Source organism: Podarcis melisellensis (assembly GCF_964234715.1).
Source record: "Podarcis melisellensis genome assembly, chromosome: 3".
NCBI lineage: Eukaryota > Metazoa > Chordata > Lepidosauria > Squamata > Lacertidae > Podarcis > Podarcis melisellensis.
The window spans coordinates 45,779,345-45,796,429 of NC_138530.1; the positions used below are offsets into that span (position 1 = coordinate 45,779,345).

The 17,085-nt window shown below is 42.3% G+C and overlaps 1 protein-coding gene across 3 annotated transcripts in view; it reads left to right on the forward strand.

The window, feature by feature from the left end:
* Positions 1–3,902: 3,902 nt before the first annotated feature.
* LYST (lysosomal trafficking regulator) overlaps positions 3,903–17,085 on the forward strand; it is a 75,865-nt gene continuing 62,682 nt past the window's right edge. For all 3 annotated transcript variants that reach the window (XM_081906739.1, XM_081906740.1, XM_081906741.1), the window contains exons 1-3: positions 3,903–4,056; positions 16,111–16,194; positions 16,465–16,663. In XM_081906739.1, coding sequence (XP_081762865.1) covers positions 16,472–16,663 — 192 coding nt within the window. In that variant the 5' untranslated portion in view covers positions 3,903–4,056; positions 16,111–16,194; positions 16,465–16,471. The remainder of the gene's footprint in view (positions 4,057–16,110; positions 16,195–16,464; positions 16,664–17,085) is intronic.

Sequence of the window (17,085 nt, forward strand, 5' to 3'; positions counted from 1 at the left end):
GAGCCTAGAACTGTGCTCCATATTGATTGAAATACTTTGTTTAGAGTCAATCTATTATACTGGAAATCTGGCTTAAACACAGCGCAAGAAACACTTTTGGGACAGTCTGGACTATGTGGACAATATTTTTTTCTAATTATGTGTGGATGCAACAGTGGTTCAGTTAGGCCAGAAGCCCAGAGTCCCACTCCACTGAATGATCACGGCTCTCACAGTAAAACCTGGTTTTACCACATTTTGAAGTAAGTGTAATCATGCACATTTCCATCTAAAGGGGTGAGTATAAGACTATTAAGCCCCATGTACACTATACATTTGAAGAATTGTAGCTCTGTGAGGGGAGCAGGAGTCTAAGGCAGCACTGCAAACTCCACTTAATGGGAACAAGCCCCACTGGCTTGCACTATAAAATTATGTAGCTGTACCACTAATACATAAATACAACTTTTGATGCAATGACATTAAAGCATTTTAGAAAATAGACAAGTTCTCACTTTTCCTTTCTTAATAGCCTTGTCAATTGTGTTAAATAGATCAATAAACTTACAGAACAATTCTGTGTATGTTCCTCATAAATAAGTTCCATTGCATTCAGAGAGCCTTACTCCCTACTAAGTGTGCTCAGGTTTGCAGTCCTAGACTGCAGCCTAAAATAAGTGTTTTTATTATTTTATTAACTATTTAGAGAGGATTTGCAGTGTGTGGGGTTGGATCTGTATAGCATAGTTAAGAAATGTCTAGGTTCCAGTTGAGCCTGTCAGTAATGTAAGTCAGAATAGAACTTCAGTCCTTTTTCAACAACTGCAAATTTGCAAAATGATGCACATCTTCCTAAAGCTATTTAATTGTTTGTTACCTTATCTGTAGAGATTCTATAGGTGGATACTTTGTTTGCAATCCAGTTCCCATTGAAGTCAGAGTTAAAACTCTATTAATGTTAAAGGGACTAGTTTGCGTCATTTGACCTTCATAAGACCATGTCTATCTGTTTAAAGAGAGCTTTATCTGTATTCTGTGGAGTGACAAAACCTACTCGTTTTTACACACAGTGAAGAAACTGCTAGTACAAATGCTACCCTTTGCAGGACTATATTGATTTCCAAGGCAGTTGGTGACATAAGTTTGCATTTGTGACCCATTTATCATGCACATTTAATAATAAGCAATTTTCATTTCATTTCATCTCACTAATTTAATTATTCATTTAATACATTTTTATTCTGTCTTTCTATGAAAATGATTTCCAATATAGCTTACAAATTAGAAATACTAACTATATCTAGTAAAACAAAGGGAATAAACAGCAATAAATACACACACAAAAAGCAGTCAGCGGATAAAAACAGAACAATATTCTGGGCAAATAAACCTCTTTTCAGTTGATGCCACAACTCATATAAGAGTAGGCAACAAATGGTGAGACCTGGGAAGAATGTCCCGCAGTTGGGACAGAACTACCAAGGTCACATCCTTGGTTATCCCTCAGTCCATCTAATCAAAAGGGTGTACTTTCCAGAATTTCTTTTGTCCTGTCACCTGGTTAGATGCTGAGCAAGCTAAGTATAAAATGTCATGGGAATTACCAAAACCTCATTGAAGAAAAGCAAGGTTTGGGGGCTCTGAGGAAAAAAAATGCACAACATGTCTGGTAGATTTACAAACAGGATATAAATGCAAAAATATATAATTTAAACAAATAATTTTTTGTGCAACAAGGCAACTTTCTTTTTAGTTCAAAAGTGATTTCTAAACTCTGCTGCATGTATGTAAATGAATGCTTGTGGATAGGCAACATGACAGACAAAGGCAAAAACACGGCCCATTCTAATACGTAGTCACATGATAAAACTCATAAGAGTTGCTACTGAATCATCCTTGAATTTATATTACATTAATACAAATTGAGCTCATTAATTTGCCTCTTTTGGGGCAAAAAGTGTATTGTTTACACTACAATAATAAAACATTAACAAATTAATAAGAAAGTGCAATCCTATATAGATCAATTTAGAAGTAAGTTTCATTGTTTTCAGTGGGATTGCATAGGTAAAGGTAAAAAAGGCAAAGGACCCCTGGACGGTTAAGTCCAGTCAAAAGTGACTATGGGGTTGCGGCGGTCATTTCGCTTTCAGGCCAAGGGAGCCGGTGTTTGTCCACAAACAGCTTTCCAGGTAATGTGACCAGCATGACTAAACCACTACTGGCACATGGAGGACCATGACGAGTGCCAGAATGTGTGGAAACGCCGTTTACCTTCCCACTGCAGCGGTACCTATTTATCTACTTGCACTGTTATGCTTTCAAACTGCTAGGTTGGCAGAAGCTGGGACAGAGCAACGGGAGCTCACCCCGTCACAGGGATTTGAACCACCAACCTTCCATGCTATGTTAATCAACAAGATTCACACACACATTATGACACATTTCCCACTGTTTAGTAGCAGTCGATGTGAGACCCATGTGAGCTTCTCCACATGTCAATGAACCTTACTCCTGCTGGGTAGCAGACGTTTTTGTGTGATGCCCCAACTCACATGATGAGTTTACCACATGAGTCAGATAGCTGCTTAAGAGTATAGGAAACTCACAATGGAATATATTCTTATGACAAGTGCACTGTACAGACCTGTTCTATACCACACCTGTCACCATGTGAATCTTGGTCATTCCTTACCTTGCTGGTGCCCAATAATAAAACACTATGAGATTGTTTATGGGGATGAACAGCTACCGGTTTATTGCTGTCAGGTTTCCCAGGTTTCCTAAAGGGAAGTGCTGACACTCCTGTCTGTACACCATCACCGGTCACTAAGTAAGGCCTCCTAACTAGCTGCCTTCACAATGTGAATGCAGTACAAATTAGTGACTCTGGTTAGACCCTGTATAATCAAAACAAGTCCTAAGTTTAGATCCTAAAGCATTCTAGAGGATACTAATTCATTTGCAAACAACAACTGCCAATAAGTAACGGCGGCTTTCAGGCAGGTCCAGGGAAATGCAACTGTAATGAGACTAGAGATGTAAAAGACGGGAAGTAGCAGAGGAAAGGAGTGGAACAAATGAATGAATATTGAACGGTCACTATTTGTTCACGGTAATCGGTTGTTCTGGTCAAAAACAAGGAAACAACTTCCAGAGAGGTAAAGGTAAAGGGACCCCTGACCATTAGGTCCAGTCGTGGCTGACTCTGGGATTGCAGCGCTCATCTCGCTTTATTGGCCGAGGGAGCCGGCGTACAGCTTCCGGGTCATGCGGCCAGCATGACTAAGCCGCTTCTGGTGAACCAGAGCAGCGCACGGAAACGCCGTTTACCTTCCCGCCGGAGCGGTACCTATTTCTCTACTTGCACTTTGACGTGCTTGCGAACTGCTACAGCCGTGTTATTCTGTGCAGCAAGAACAACAAAGAGCCATGTGGTGCCTAACACACTAATAAAATAATAATAATATTAATAATAAATGAAACAAGTTCTTCTGAACAAGTTCACTTCATTTCATTTCAGGAGGGGAAAGACAGATATAGACGAGCAGTGCTGAAGTTAAGCGAGAAGGATGCAGGTACATAATGGCTTGTAAGGGGAGGAAGCCAGGTCGGTGCAATTGGGTCAGAAGAAGAAAAGACACCAGGAACGCAGAAATCAAAAGCTGGAGCCCGGAGATTAGCGCTCGGAGCAGCGCGAGATGACAGAACGCAGATTTCCAGCTACTGCTGCATAATAAAAGGGTTTCCCTTCACACAGGTCAAGGTTCGGAGCTGCTGTTCCCATTGGTCCTTGGGTTGCACGTGATTAAAAAAAAATCCCGGGGACTGGTTTGCGGAGTGAGCCTGCGCGGCTTAATCGGTGGTTTTGGGTTCGCGTTGCTTCTTCTGCAGCAGCAGCGGCTGGAGGGGGCGGGCTCTCGGGTTTCCTTGGCGACTTGAAGTGCCAAGGAAGGGAGGGCTGGAGGCGGCAGGATTGCTCTCTTGCCATGGGCAGCAGTGCTCGGCCGCCGCCGCCGCCAACGGGCTAAGAGCGGGGCTGGCGGAAGGCCGGGCTGGGCGAGGCGGCAAGAACAGGTAAGGCTTGAGAAGGAAGTGCAGGTGCTCCGAAGCAGCTGCGGCGGCTGTGCGGGGCCCAGCGAGGAGGGGAAGGGGAGGCACTCGCGACTGTCGCTGGTGGCACGGGCAGGGGTAGCTGCTCCGCCGCCGCCACGCTTCCTTCTCCTTCCCTGCCCGCTCTCCGATCGCTTTGTTTCAAGCTAGCCCTTTACTCTCTACCCACACCCTTCTCCTTCACCCTCTCCACTGGTGCGCTTACTGTGGGGGGGGGGGCACAGCCCATGACTTGGTGGGGGGGATGCTAATTCCCTCCCAAACACACACACACATGCACCCTTCCTCCATTGCAGGGATACTCCAGTCTGGCTGTTGCAATGGACGGGGGTGCGGGCGGTGCAAGGTTGCCAAATGTTGCTTATCTTAAGTCAAGAGCTTCTCTTTTTCCTTCCTTAAAAAAAAGTCCTGCCCGCCAGGTAGCTGATGGGTTCCCTTCTATTTTAATGCATCTCCTCGGACAATAGGTTTCCTTTGTGGCTGAGGGCATGTTTCGATGTGTCCAGTGGTAACTTTCGTTTTGGGGCTTTTGAATTTTTGCAAGGACGACGTACCGCATCGATCGTGTTTGCATTTACGTAGAAGGAGTTTCTCTCCCGCCCCAACGCCCCAACCCTCCACCTCTTGATCCTGTGGTCGCTGCTGTCTCTCTGGTACATTACTAGCCTTGAGATACAGGGTCCTTGCTAAGCGGCTGATACTCTAGGCTGGCATCAACTCCCCCGCGTCTGTCTCTCGGCATCAGGTGGCGGGAGCTGGAGGGACGGCACTGATAGTAATTAGCCTTAGCAGCGCCCAAGTTGCGTGCAGAGGGGAAACAGTACATGAGTCTCATTAACCAGGCAGCAGAATCCAGCTACCAAGTGTGGGAGAGGACTTCAGGATAGTAAACAAGCTTCACTGGAAGCCTTTTGTCAGAAATGCAGCTGTTTCTTGAGCTTTTATTTTTGGACAACTGCTCAAAAATGTGTGTGTTTTTATTGTCACTGTCATTTTTCTTAGCCTCCATGCTACATTTTTACTTTGGTCTCCTCAGGCACTTAGGAAGACACGCACCCCACCCCAGTTCAGTGTGAACTAGTGGTTCCTACTGGGTAAATTTGCTTTGGCTTTCTGCCACAGACAGGTCAAAGAAAATAGTAGGGATTAGGACCATGGGAGCCTCATACTCAGCTTTGAGGTCTAGTCTTCATCACTACAGGATTGTCTGTCAGCCCTGTCAGTCCAATATGAGCAGGGCCAGTTGTCTGCAATGAATTGGGGCGGGCTGACACTTGCCTCCTCAGACCCAGGTTTGATTCAGTCTGCTGCAGGTTAAGGTGGTGCTTGCTGAAGGAAACCTATGGGACCTTAATCTTACAAAACTTGTATGCTGAGCTCTGGGGCCAGACTCAACACATTTGAACTACGAGGGTGTCTTTTATTTTTATCATAACTTCGTGAGGTAGGTTAGCTTGAAAGGTAGTGACTTGTGTAAGGCTGAGTAGGGATTCTAAGCTATTTTCTTAGGCCGAAGCCCAACATTTTATCTCCTGCATCATGCTGCCTCAGACATTTGAGTTTGTTTTTAACCTGGATTTTGAATAATTAAGGCATATGATCACCTTGATTATATCTGGTGTTGTATAAGAGACACATCCAGTATTTTGAGATTATTTGAACTGATAAAGCATCACACTGACAAGCCCTGTTGTTTAATTTTCTCCTGTGTTGTGCAGTAATTTACAAGCTATTGACAAGCTGTTTTAAATTGCAGTCTTTTCCATCATACAAATTTAATGTGTTCTTCTGCACCTATTACCTACTGCTGTCTCTTCTAGAAACCACATTCTCATAATGTATTATTTGTTATAGAGGTGTTATGCATATGAAAAAGTACCGTATACATGTCCCTACTCACAGGCTATAATAAAGTGTTGAAATCACATTAGCAGCTTTCTACAGTAAAATTTTTCTTGGATAACTTTAATGGGATTCTTCAAAAGACGAGCTGTAAGTTTAAGACTACTGAAAGTCCTGTAATGATAGTTCTGTTATATTCATAATTTTTACCTTAATGAGTTCTAGCACATGTACCTTTATAGTTCTAGCACATGTAAAAGGTAAAGGGCCCTGGTTGGTTAAGACCCATCAAAGGCAACTAGCTTCTCAGTGATGGTGGATGAGAAAGATGAGAATTCTGCTTTATTGTTAATTGTACTGCAGACAAGCTAAGCTGGAAAAAAAGAGAAGCCTCCTAATGTTTGCGTTATAAACTGTTAATGGATTTCCCCTCCTATTAAGCTGAAGTTAGTGTTTCTAGTTTATTCTTCCCATCACAATGTTTTTGCAGAATCTTGGGTAGAGATCTTTGAACAACCAGCTCAAAGGCTACTTTTAAGCTAACCTCAGGAGTTTCCATTACATCCTAGTCTATTTAAATCTTGTAAGATCTTTGAATCTAGATTCTGACTTGGAAGTTAAAGTTGTTGCAGAATGCAGTTTAACAGAAAAGGTCAAAATACACTTTAAATAGCATGTGTAGAAAGGCAATGCCCAGTACTGTGTAGCATTTCATAGGCTTGGAAGGTACACCAGGGGTCATCTAGTCCAACCCCTTGCAATTCAGGAATCTCAGCTAAAGCATCCATGACAGATGGCCAGCCAACTTCTGTTTAAAAACCTCCGAAGGAGAGTCTACAACCTCCTGAGGGAATCTGTTCCATTGTTGAACAGCTCTTACTGTCAGAAAGTTTTATTTGAGTCTGTTTTGCCTAGTAGGAATTATGAAATGGAAGTACATTTCATTATGTAGCAAACAATTAAATAAAACACGCTGAAGTAGCCCCACCATACAGTAAATGATAAAAAGAAGATATTTAAATGGGGTGGGGTGGGGAGGAATGCTAGTGTTTCAAGTCAAATAACTTTTGCTGTTGGTTCTTGAAGTCGGGTATCAAAATAAGTAACTACTGATGTTGAATGTACAAGGGAGAAACACAAATGTGCAACTGAAAGTTGTATATAGTTTGTTTGGTACATGCAGACTCCCAGTTTCCTCTTGCAGAAGGTAGGTGAGCTACATAAGGATATGAAAGAAGTAACCTCTCACCTCATCACTTATAGCAAGTACATTGTATGCGCTTTTACCCGAGGTCAAAATGTGTGTGGCTGGCCAGATGCACTTTGCAGGAGAGAGCATTTCACAATATGGGGACCACCACAGAAAATGCCCTCTCATGCACTGAAACCCCATGAACTTGCCAGCAGGTCTTCCCCTGCGGTTCTCACCTGGCCAGGTTTATATGGGAAGAGGCATTCTGTCACATATTTGGATGTCAACATAAGCAGTAAACCAGGGGTGGGGAACCTGTGGTTGCTGGACTACAACTCCCACCAGCCCTGACCATTGGCCATCCTGGCAGAGGCTGTGGTGGATGTCCAGCCCAATCTGGAGGGCCACAGGTTTCCCATCCCTGGACTAAACCACAATATAACATGAGGTACAAATTGGGCTATGTCCATCTCTGAGGCTAATATGGCAGTTTTGTTATAACTGTATTAGGACATCATTTTCTAATGAAAGGCTACACTGAGATTATTTTTAGGAGTGTGAAAACTAAACTTGAGATTTCCGTGGCGTTGGTATGATGGCTTTGTCTTCTGAAGCTGATGAATGTTCATCCAGAGCTGTTTCTATCTTTTCCAATGTTATTAAACTTTGTTTTAAAAATCATACTGAGGATTATACAAAATTGAATTCATTGTTTAGCATATAATTATATACATATGCCCAATACAGATCTATAGTATCCAGTGCTAATAAACACATCATGTGGCAATGAATGAAGGTGCCACCTCTTCAGAACATCTCAGAGCTGCCCTATACTGACTCAGACCATTGGTCCATTTAGCCCAGTATTGCTGCCCTAACTGCAACAGCTCTCTAGGTCCCCCCCCCCATCCTTGCTACCTGCAGCCCTTTAACAAAAATTCCAGGGATTAAAGTGGGACCTCATGCAAACAAAGCCTGAGTTTTACAGAAACTCAAACTACATGATAGCTTGCAAGCCTTTTTGGTTAAGCCTGGGTTATCTGTATTCACATATAAAGAGGACTAGTGGCCCAAGGAAACGGGGCACATGGGTAGATATTTAGCCTTGCCTTGTGTTGAGGTGAGCTCCCCACGGTCTCTTTTACAAAGTCACTCTCCTCTGCCAGTCCAAGCTGGGTTCTGATCTTGGATGTCTTTCCTACCTGAAGAAAAGTGTCTTGACAAAAAGCTGCAGCAAAGTCTCAACTTCCACTTTCTATATACTTCTCTTATTCTAAGAACCAAACTCCAAATTCCCCTGGGAAAATGTGATTGGGGCAAACCCAATTTAAGATTCTTCATAGTTACATGTAGTTAGGACCCACTATTACAGTAGTTGACTTGCACTGAATGATTTGGTTTGCTACTTTTTGTTCCGGTTATTGAAAGAAACATAGCCAAACAGTTCTCTGTACTATTTTGATAAATTTTGGAGGATTTGCTTGCATACTATTTGAGTCGCAAGAAAAAGTGGCAAGTACTATTACAAGTTTTACACTGTTACAAGTTTCTCTTGGTGAGGTACAAGAGGTTATAGATGCGATTCAAGTCTCTCATTTCATTGTGGTTATGGGGAACGTATTAGTTACCTCTGATAATCTCAGGGGTGTTATACTTGGTACAGAGGAAGTGACTGTGATTGGGTATATTATGAATTGTTATAGAGTTAAATCCTATATGGGTTTCACATGTCTCAGAGGACTGATATGTTGCATCCTTAAGGGTTATTTTTTCGGCTGAGACTCAATCTTGTGAAACAGGTTCAAGTAACTAATAATAATCCTAATAAAACAAGTGTGTTGTCTGTGTGAGAGCCCTTGAAGCAGGGAAGATGGGCATTAAGGGTTGTTTTGAGCAATAATAGAAGTAGCAATACTTATGCTGGTAGATTTCCTTATATTGATTTTTAGTACAGGGTAGCCTTTTTCTGTCCAGAATGGGGTAAGAAATGGACTGTAACTGGCTGGTGTCCAGATGAGCTGCCTTAATATCTTCCTGTGCCTTTAATCATGTTTAGATTACTTCAGTGTGACTTATTTAGAAAATGTTCACTGATGCAGAACACATTTGGCTGCATGTACTGTATTGGTCTGAATAGAAGCTTCGCTCCCCCCCCACCACCACCACCAATTTTGACCATGAAAACTTAAAGTGCGGCTTAAATTCACGACCTTACAAAAATTGACTTTTATGATATTGCTGCTGAAACAGACATACAGTAAAACGGAATGGGTGTGAGTGCGTGCGGAATTTTAAGGGAGCGGCCTATATTCCCCCCTCCCATGAATTTTAAAGGTGTGGCTTATATTCAGATGCAGCTTATATTCGGGCCAATACAGTATTGGAGGAGATCTTTGCTTTGAAATCTACTGGTGGCACTCGGCTAATATTCTGATGGAGCCTAAAATAATGTGTTTGACATATGCTATATAAGCTTAACTGGATAGACATCTAACTGCTGTCTGTCTTCATGTGGCATAATTCCACAAATTCGATCAGAGGTGTGCTGAAAGGTATCTGAAACGATGCTACCGGGCAAGAAGTCATGAAAACGTTATAGTTCTCTTTGATCTAAAACTTCGTTTTATTGTATTTTCCTCCTTCAAAGGACTTTGGGGAGGAAGCAATGTTGCTTTATAGGTTCTGCTTTGAAATGTTGGAGTAGATGGAAAAAACTTGCTGAAGGCTGCTGTATTTTTAAACCTGTGTAAAATACAAATAAACACTTTCCTTTTATTAACTTCAGGTGTTGGATAGTAGTAGTATAATGTTGATTAGTAGTAGTCATGTATATTTTCGAGTTGTGAGCCACCTCACCTAGTCTGTCTGTCTTTCTGTCTCTCTTCCACTCTCCCCCCTTCATAGGGCATAACTTAATTTCATGTTGCTCTTGTGGTCGGTTAATGCACAGCTCCATAGGCAGGCCCTCTTTTTCTCTCTCCACAGTCTGGTTCAAATGTTACTTGACTTGAAAAGTTAAAATTATAGACTAAAGTATATTTTAAAACTATGGTTTAAAGTTTAAAATAACCTTTGGTTTATGGTTATTTATGCCTCACACTTCCCCCAAGCTATCCTTTACGTGGCAATAAACTGCTCCCTGCACTGAAAGGCAAGTGAAAACTGTGAGGAATAGTAGATGCAGTTCAATGAATGAATAAATTTGCAGAAGGTTCCAATTTGGGAAAAATTTTTCCCTCAAAAAGGGTTGATCCTTGTATTTTCTCAAGAGGTTGCTGTAAGAAGTAACTGAATGGAATTCGAGTGGGCCTTCTGCTGCCGTGGGCTAATGTGATTTGATTGGGTGGGTAATGTTGGATATTAGCAGTTATCTTATATTTCTGACTTGTGAGCTACCAGCCTGGAGATCTTAGAATAGACTTCTTTCCCCTTCAAAAGAATGCTGAGCGTAAACCAGCTATTGAAATCCTTGTTGGAGCCAGACTCTGTATCCCATCATATTTTTTAAATGACAGTAAGCCAAGCAGAGCCAGCTGAAGGATCACTCTGTGTTAAATAAATAAAGCATAAACCTTTATAGCTTCCGTTTAAAATACAGTAATGCTTTAGTGTGGAGAAGACAGTGTTTACATTGTCTAGGGATTTCTTGGCAGACCAGAATCAGAGAATATGCACTGCTGGTATTTACTAAGCAACCCACTGCTATCTATTCTTATACCCATCCCCAAGCTTGTATTTTGGCCTCTGTATGGTGATAGCACTAGATCTGAGTATAATCAGCCCTATGTGTTGCATTGTTCTCATACTTCTCAGTCAGACTTCAGTGCATTAAAGTCATTGTGTGTGGCTTGAAATGTGTTCTTCTGCTGAAGTGAACAGGGAAACGCTTCCCGGCAGATGAACTCACCATATCAATCAATCAAAACTTTATTAGCAAAGCCAACAGGCCACAGCTATGCAAGATTTAAAAATAAAATAAGAATAAAGGAAGATAAAAACAAGCAGAAGGAGGTCCGTCAGATGAACAAGTCTGTCACTCAGATGGTGGCCCTCAATTTCACAGCTCTCTCGATGTACCTCGCGACCTTCTCTGTTATCTGACTATCCGTATCAGATAAGAGAAAAAACAGTGTAATGTCTTGTGAACGGCCGGGGTTGGAGAGAATGAGTGGAGTAACAATCTCATTCCTTAGGTCTTTGTAAAGGGGGCAGGATAGGAGGACGTGGGACACTGTTTCCGTGTTACCATCTCCACATGGGCAGAGTCGTTTTTCAAATGGAGTCTTTTGGTAACGACCTTCGAGTACGGCAGAAGGAAGAACATCCCATCTAGCCAATGTAAAGGCACGTCTGTATTTTGGGATGGTTAATTTGAACAAATATGAAGCTGGGGAGTCAAAATGGGAAGGGGGAAAGTAAGTATACCATGGGCACAGTTTCTTTAGGATAGTCAGGTTGTTTTGCCGTTCAATGTCTTTCAGGCGCTGGCCTATTAGACTCTTTGCTTTAATGAGGCCCATTGATAGTAGGGACTGCGAATGCAGACCGCATGTAAGGAGTTTTTGATGCACAGTTTTGAACCACTTGCTTTTGTGAGGGTCTTGCATTACTAGAGGCAGTAGACCGGGTGGGTTTAGATTAAGACGAAGCCAATAGTTGAGTGTTCTTTGCCAGGTCTGAGTTTCTACAGATGGAAGGCAGGCCTCGAGTCGTAATGCTGCGTTTGGAACACAGGAGGGGACGCCGAATATCTGCCTTAGGAATTTAGACTGAACAGTTTCAAGACTGGAGCAGTGGTTCCCCGTCCAGATTTGTGCCCCATACAGTAACTGCGCCAGAGGTTTTGCTTGAAAAACTTCAAAGGCTGCTGGGATGTATCTGCCCCCCTTCGTGTAAAAGAAGCGGGACAGCATCTTAATACTTTGAGCTGCTTTTTCTTTGGCATATTTTTGATGGACATCCCAGGACCCGGTCGACTGGAAAACAATACCCAGATATTTGAAGGCTTTAACCTGTTCAATTGTCTGGTTATCCATCTTCCAGCTGTACTGTCTGCATTTCCTTGCAAAGACCATGATTTTGGTTTTCTGATAGTTTATTGCCAGTTGCTCTCTCCTACAATATGCTGAAAATTCACCTATGAGCCTATTTAAGCCTATTCTTGTTCGAGATAGGAGTATCGCATCATCAGCATACAAAAGCACTGATATTGATTTGTCAGCCAGTTTGGGGGCATGGAAGTCCGGAGATGACAAACAGTTAACCATATCATTGATGTAAAAGTTGAATAGAACTGGGGCCAGGATGCAACCTTGCTTGACCCCCTTGCTGACAGGAACTGGTCCTATAAGATGGCCATTTAACGAAGTTCTTACATACAGCACCGTGTCTTTATATAAACAGCTGATCAGAAATAATAGTCTTTTGTCTATACTTGATGTGCTCAATTTATCCCAGAGTCTTGCACGTGGAATTGAATCGAAAGCAGCCTTTAGATCGATAAAGGCTGCGTATAGCACCCCACGGGATTTTTTGGCATATTTGTCAATTAAATAGGCTAGGGTGAAGCAATGGTCTATGGTGGATCTGCCTTGCCTGAAACCCGCTTGCTCTTCCGCTAGAATAGCTTCAGTTTCCAGCCAGCTAGTTAGCTTAATATAAAGATGTTTGGCATATAGTTTGCTAGGTATAGGCAGAAGGCTGATTGGTCTATAACTCGCCGGGTCTGGCATAGGTCCTTTTTTATAGATTGGAATAACTATTGCCTCAGTCCAACCATCTGGGAGTAAACCCGTTGAGTCAATCCAAGAAAATAGAGACGCCAGCAGGGGGGCCCACCAGCCAATGTTGGACTTCAGAAGTTCGGCAGGGATGTAATCATTCCCTGGGGCCTTATTGTTCTTTAATTGTGCGATTAAGTTCTCAACTTCCTTTACAGTTACTGGTGGCCAATGAGGTAGGTCCTCCAATTGGATGCATAGTTTGTAATGTTGGGCTTCCTGGTCATAGAACAAAGATTGAAAATGGCGCAACCACTCCATTGGTTCCACTGTACAGATGGAATTAGTGCGCTCCTGGTCCAGTAGACCAGATATGGTTCGCCAAAAGCAAGTAGTATCTTTCTCGTGCGATGCCTTAACCAAGCTTTGCCATGCGGCTCGTTCAGCTTCCAATTTCTTTCTCCTTAATAGTTGTTTGTAAGACCGTCTCAGATAAATATAAGCATTAAGTAGGATGGCAGTCCCTGATTTCCTATATCTCTGGTAGGCTGTTCTCATTTGTCTCCTTGTTTGCCTGCACTCCAGGTCAAACCAGCTAGCTCCGTCCTTTGCCCTCTTTGTAGCGGAGCTATGTATCACTGTTGTTAAATGGGATTTCAATCTTTCCAAAAGTAATTTAAAGCGTTCCATAATCGCATCTACTGAATTGCCTGTCACAATAGCGGAGCGAATAAGCTTTAACTCCGCTGACTGAAGGAGGAGGGTTAGATTTTCATTCAATATTGGGGACCATTTGAGTCTTTTGGGAGCAAGTATACCCAAATTTACAGAAGGTATATATTGTGGCTCGGCAATAGAATAGTCAAAAGGCCGACCTGCAAGCTCTAAAATTAGAGGTAGGTGGTCACTCAGAGTATTGTGGCCCACTTGGAACTTCCTTACAAAGCTATGAGCAAATCTTGAGATTAGAATATAATCTATAACGCTTCCCCCTGCCTTGGAAAAATGGGTATATTCCCCGGGGCGATCCCCCTCTATGTTGCCGTTTAATATCAGCAGTTCCCTCCGTCTGGCAGCCTGCACTAAGCAGAGACCTGAGGAGTTACTTCTGCTATCTTTGGACAGTCGTGTCGCACCATATATTTGAGCCCCTTTGAAGATTAGCAGTTGGTCATGCAAGCACTCTTGTCATCCTAGCGCTAGAAATCCACTTAAACACCTACGCACACCCACCCACCAGGACTTCTTCTGGTTTGGAAAGCTAAGGGGACATGCATTGAAAAGCGTGGGGTGTACAAATGACTAATGGGAAGATGTGCAAACATCCTGCAAGCAAATCAGGATGGATGTTCATTTTCTTACAACCACCCTAGAAAGAAATCTGAACTAATGCTCAGTGAAGTCCATCTAACCTTGATTACATCTAACCTTGATGTAATCATTGTGCAAAGAAATCAGGGTGAATATTCAGTAACACCCCTGTACTTTGTTTTCCCAGAATGTAGGAAAGAGTTGTTGCGGGGAGGGGGGGGGGAGAGCCATTCTTCTTCTGTCAGCAAGTATCTGTGAGGTGTTTGCTTGGTTAGAACCACATATTCCATAGTTTAACTTATGAAGATGCAGAAGAAAAAAACATGTTAAATCATGTTAAAATGGTAAATCTGTTCTCCTTTGGGAGTCAAGCAATCATTAATGTTTTATGGTTAGGAAAGAGCATTTCCGGTGGATCGTTGTTTTGCTATAGTGTCTTCCTTTGCTGTTGTTGCAATTATGTATGGCGGTCTAGAGTGCAGCAAATTGGTTTGTTTCTTCCTTCTTGATTGCCCGCCTCTCCCAGATTAGTGGTTATTTGATAGGAAGAATCGATGTGATTGGCCCCACGCACAGGTTTCCATGCTTCTCATGCCATAATAGTAATGTCTTGGAGCTGGGGAGAAGTAGCTCTCATGTTGTTTTAGCAATACGTACTTCCAAGACTTATTGAGTTCAGCAGAGGACAGTTAAGCATTTGCCTAACTTGCCTATTGTTGATGGATCTGAAAAGTGCTTGGCTTTGGGTGTTATGATGTAGAGCTTCAAACACATTAGCCTGTTTCAGGTAATCATCTAAAGTCCAGGTGGTTGCAAAAGAACTGTGGCTAACCTCAGGGTTGCATGTTTCCTGCCAAACTGTAGCCTATTCTTACTTGAGCTACTTAAAATAAACCAGGGTATCAAACTTTATTTGTGATAATCTAAATTATGGTTTAGATATATTGGCTCAGCCAGGCCACTAGCTATCAATCTCATGAATTTTCTGAGTATTTTCTGAGTTAAGCTTTCAGCCACATCCATAGGCATGTGGAGGGGGGGAGGTGTCCAGGCACAGCCTAATGTTTAAAAAGACATTAAAGGTGGTGGTGGGGATCTAGGGAAGCAGACAGAGAGGCAAAGGCAGAATAAAAAGGCTGGAGTGGCTCTGGAATGGATCAACTTCTGCCTGTGTCTCTGGAAGTGGTGGTAGGGTGATTGGCTCCAGCTAGGACAGTAAGTGAGGAGGGACTCCCTCTTCAGCTGGCAGAAGCTCCAGATCCATTCCAGACTTTTCCTTCTGCCCACATCTGTCTCTGTCTCAAGGCTCTGTCTCCATCTGAAGCCTGCTGGCCACCTTTGGTGGAGGGAGATCTGTGGGGATGAGGGGCTTCTCTTGTGATGTGCAAGTGAGGAGAAGGAGTCACCCCACCCCTGGCCCTCCAAATTTCAGTTCCATGCCTCTGGTTAGCTTGGCATGGGTCTTTTCTCTGTTGGAAAAGTTACCTGTTTGGACTTCTTGGCCACTCTTGTGATTGTTTTCTTTTTAATCATTTTGCATCTTTACCTCTTCCTTATTTGTTTGTTTTATTTCCCCCTTCTTCTTTCATTGAAATGCACACTCTAATGAGATGTGCTGTGCACGCCTATGACCACAGCCGTAACACTTTGCAAGAGATGGAAGGGGAAGAAATATGACAAGGAGGAATTGCACTGGGAAAGTTAAGAACTCTTCCTCACTGGTCTAAGATCCCATTTAACTTTTCTTTCTTTTAACATTGCATTGCTTTCTGATGAACTTTCTGTCTGCTAGCTCTGAGCATTCTTGCTATCACTGGGTGCTGCTTGCTTCTGTACACAGATGCAGGTGGTAGAAAGATGGAAGCAGGAGAGCTAATTATATGGCTGAAGTGGGATTTAGAGCTTAGGCATTTTGTTTTAACTTCTGGATTTTTGCTTTGTTTTGTTTTGCAGGTTTGCTGCAGGAGGGCATACCAATAATTGACCTATTTAACACTTCACAAAATATCATAAATGAGAGAGGAAGTTTAATCTCTGGTGAGTCTTGGATTTTGGGAGCATTCATTTCCACAACTGCATATCAATGGCAGATCACATTGTTAGAAAATTTCAGAGAACAAGGCAGTGTATCAGTAGCAAATAAATTGTAATTTCTTGGAAATTAAGTATGGAGTCATCCAGTAAAACTGGGTTGATTTAAGTGGCCTCAAAAAGTGGTAATTGTGTTGTTTCAGCTCCTGAAAGCTAGTTATTTCTTTAACGTTCTCTCTCTTTCTTTCTTTCTCTCTCTCTCTTTTAAATATACAGCTCAGACATGAGCAGTGATAGTAACTCACTGGCACGTGAATTTTTGTCAGATGTCAGCCAACTTTGCAATGCAGTGGACCAAAGGGTGGAGGCCAGGGAGGAGGAAGAGGAAAAAACACACATAGCCGCACTGGGGCAATACCTTATCCAAGGTCGTGGATTCATTTTGCTTACTAAACTTAATTCCATACTTGATCAGGTAATACTTTCTTTTTCATAACAACTGTAATAGATTTGGCTTGAAACCCACCTTGCATTTCAAAGTGGCAAAGTAGCTGTTTTTTTAAAAAATGTTACACAGTTACACTGTTGGTTTTGGCATATGTATAGATGAAATGCTAGTTTAACTTTCTAAATGAATTTATTTTACCATGGGCAGTTAAGTTATAAAAACCAGCATTTTAATTGCTTCTTGCCTCATGCCAGGCTGCTCCAAACCAGCAGAAGTGATTTGTTTTTTTCGTTGAATAATACTCTTCTAGGAGCGAGGAATTATTTCAGCTTGGAAAGTTTTATTACAAGGATATGCTAAATACCTACATGCCTTTAGATTGGTTTGCGGCCTTTTAAGCCTGACTCTCACTTGGCTGAATTTAAAACTTAAATCATGCTGTTGGTGTG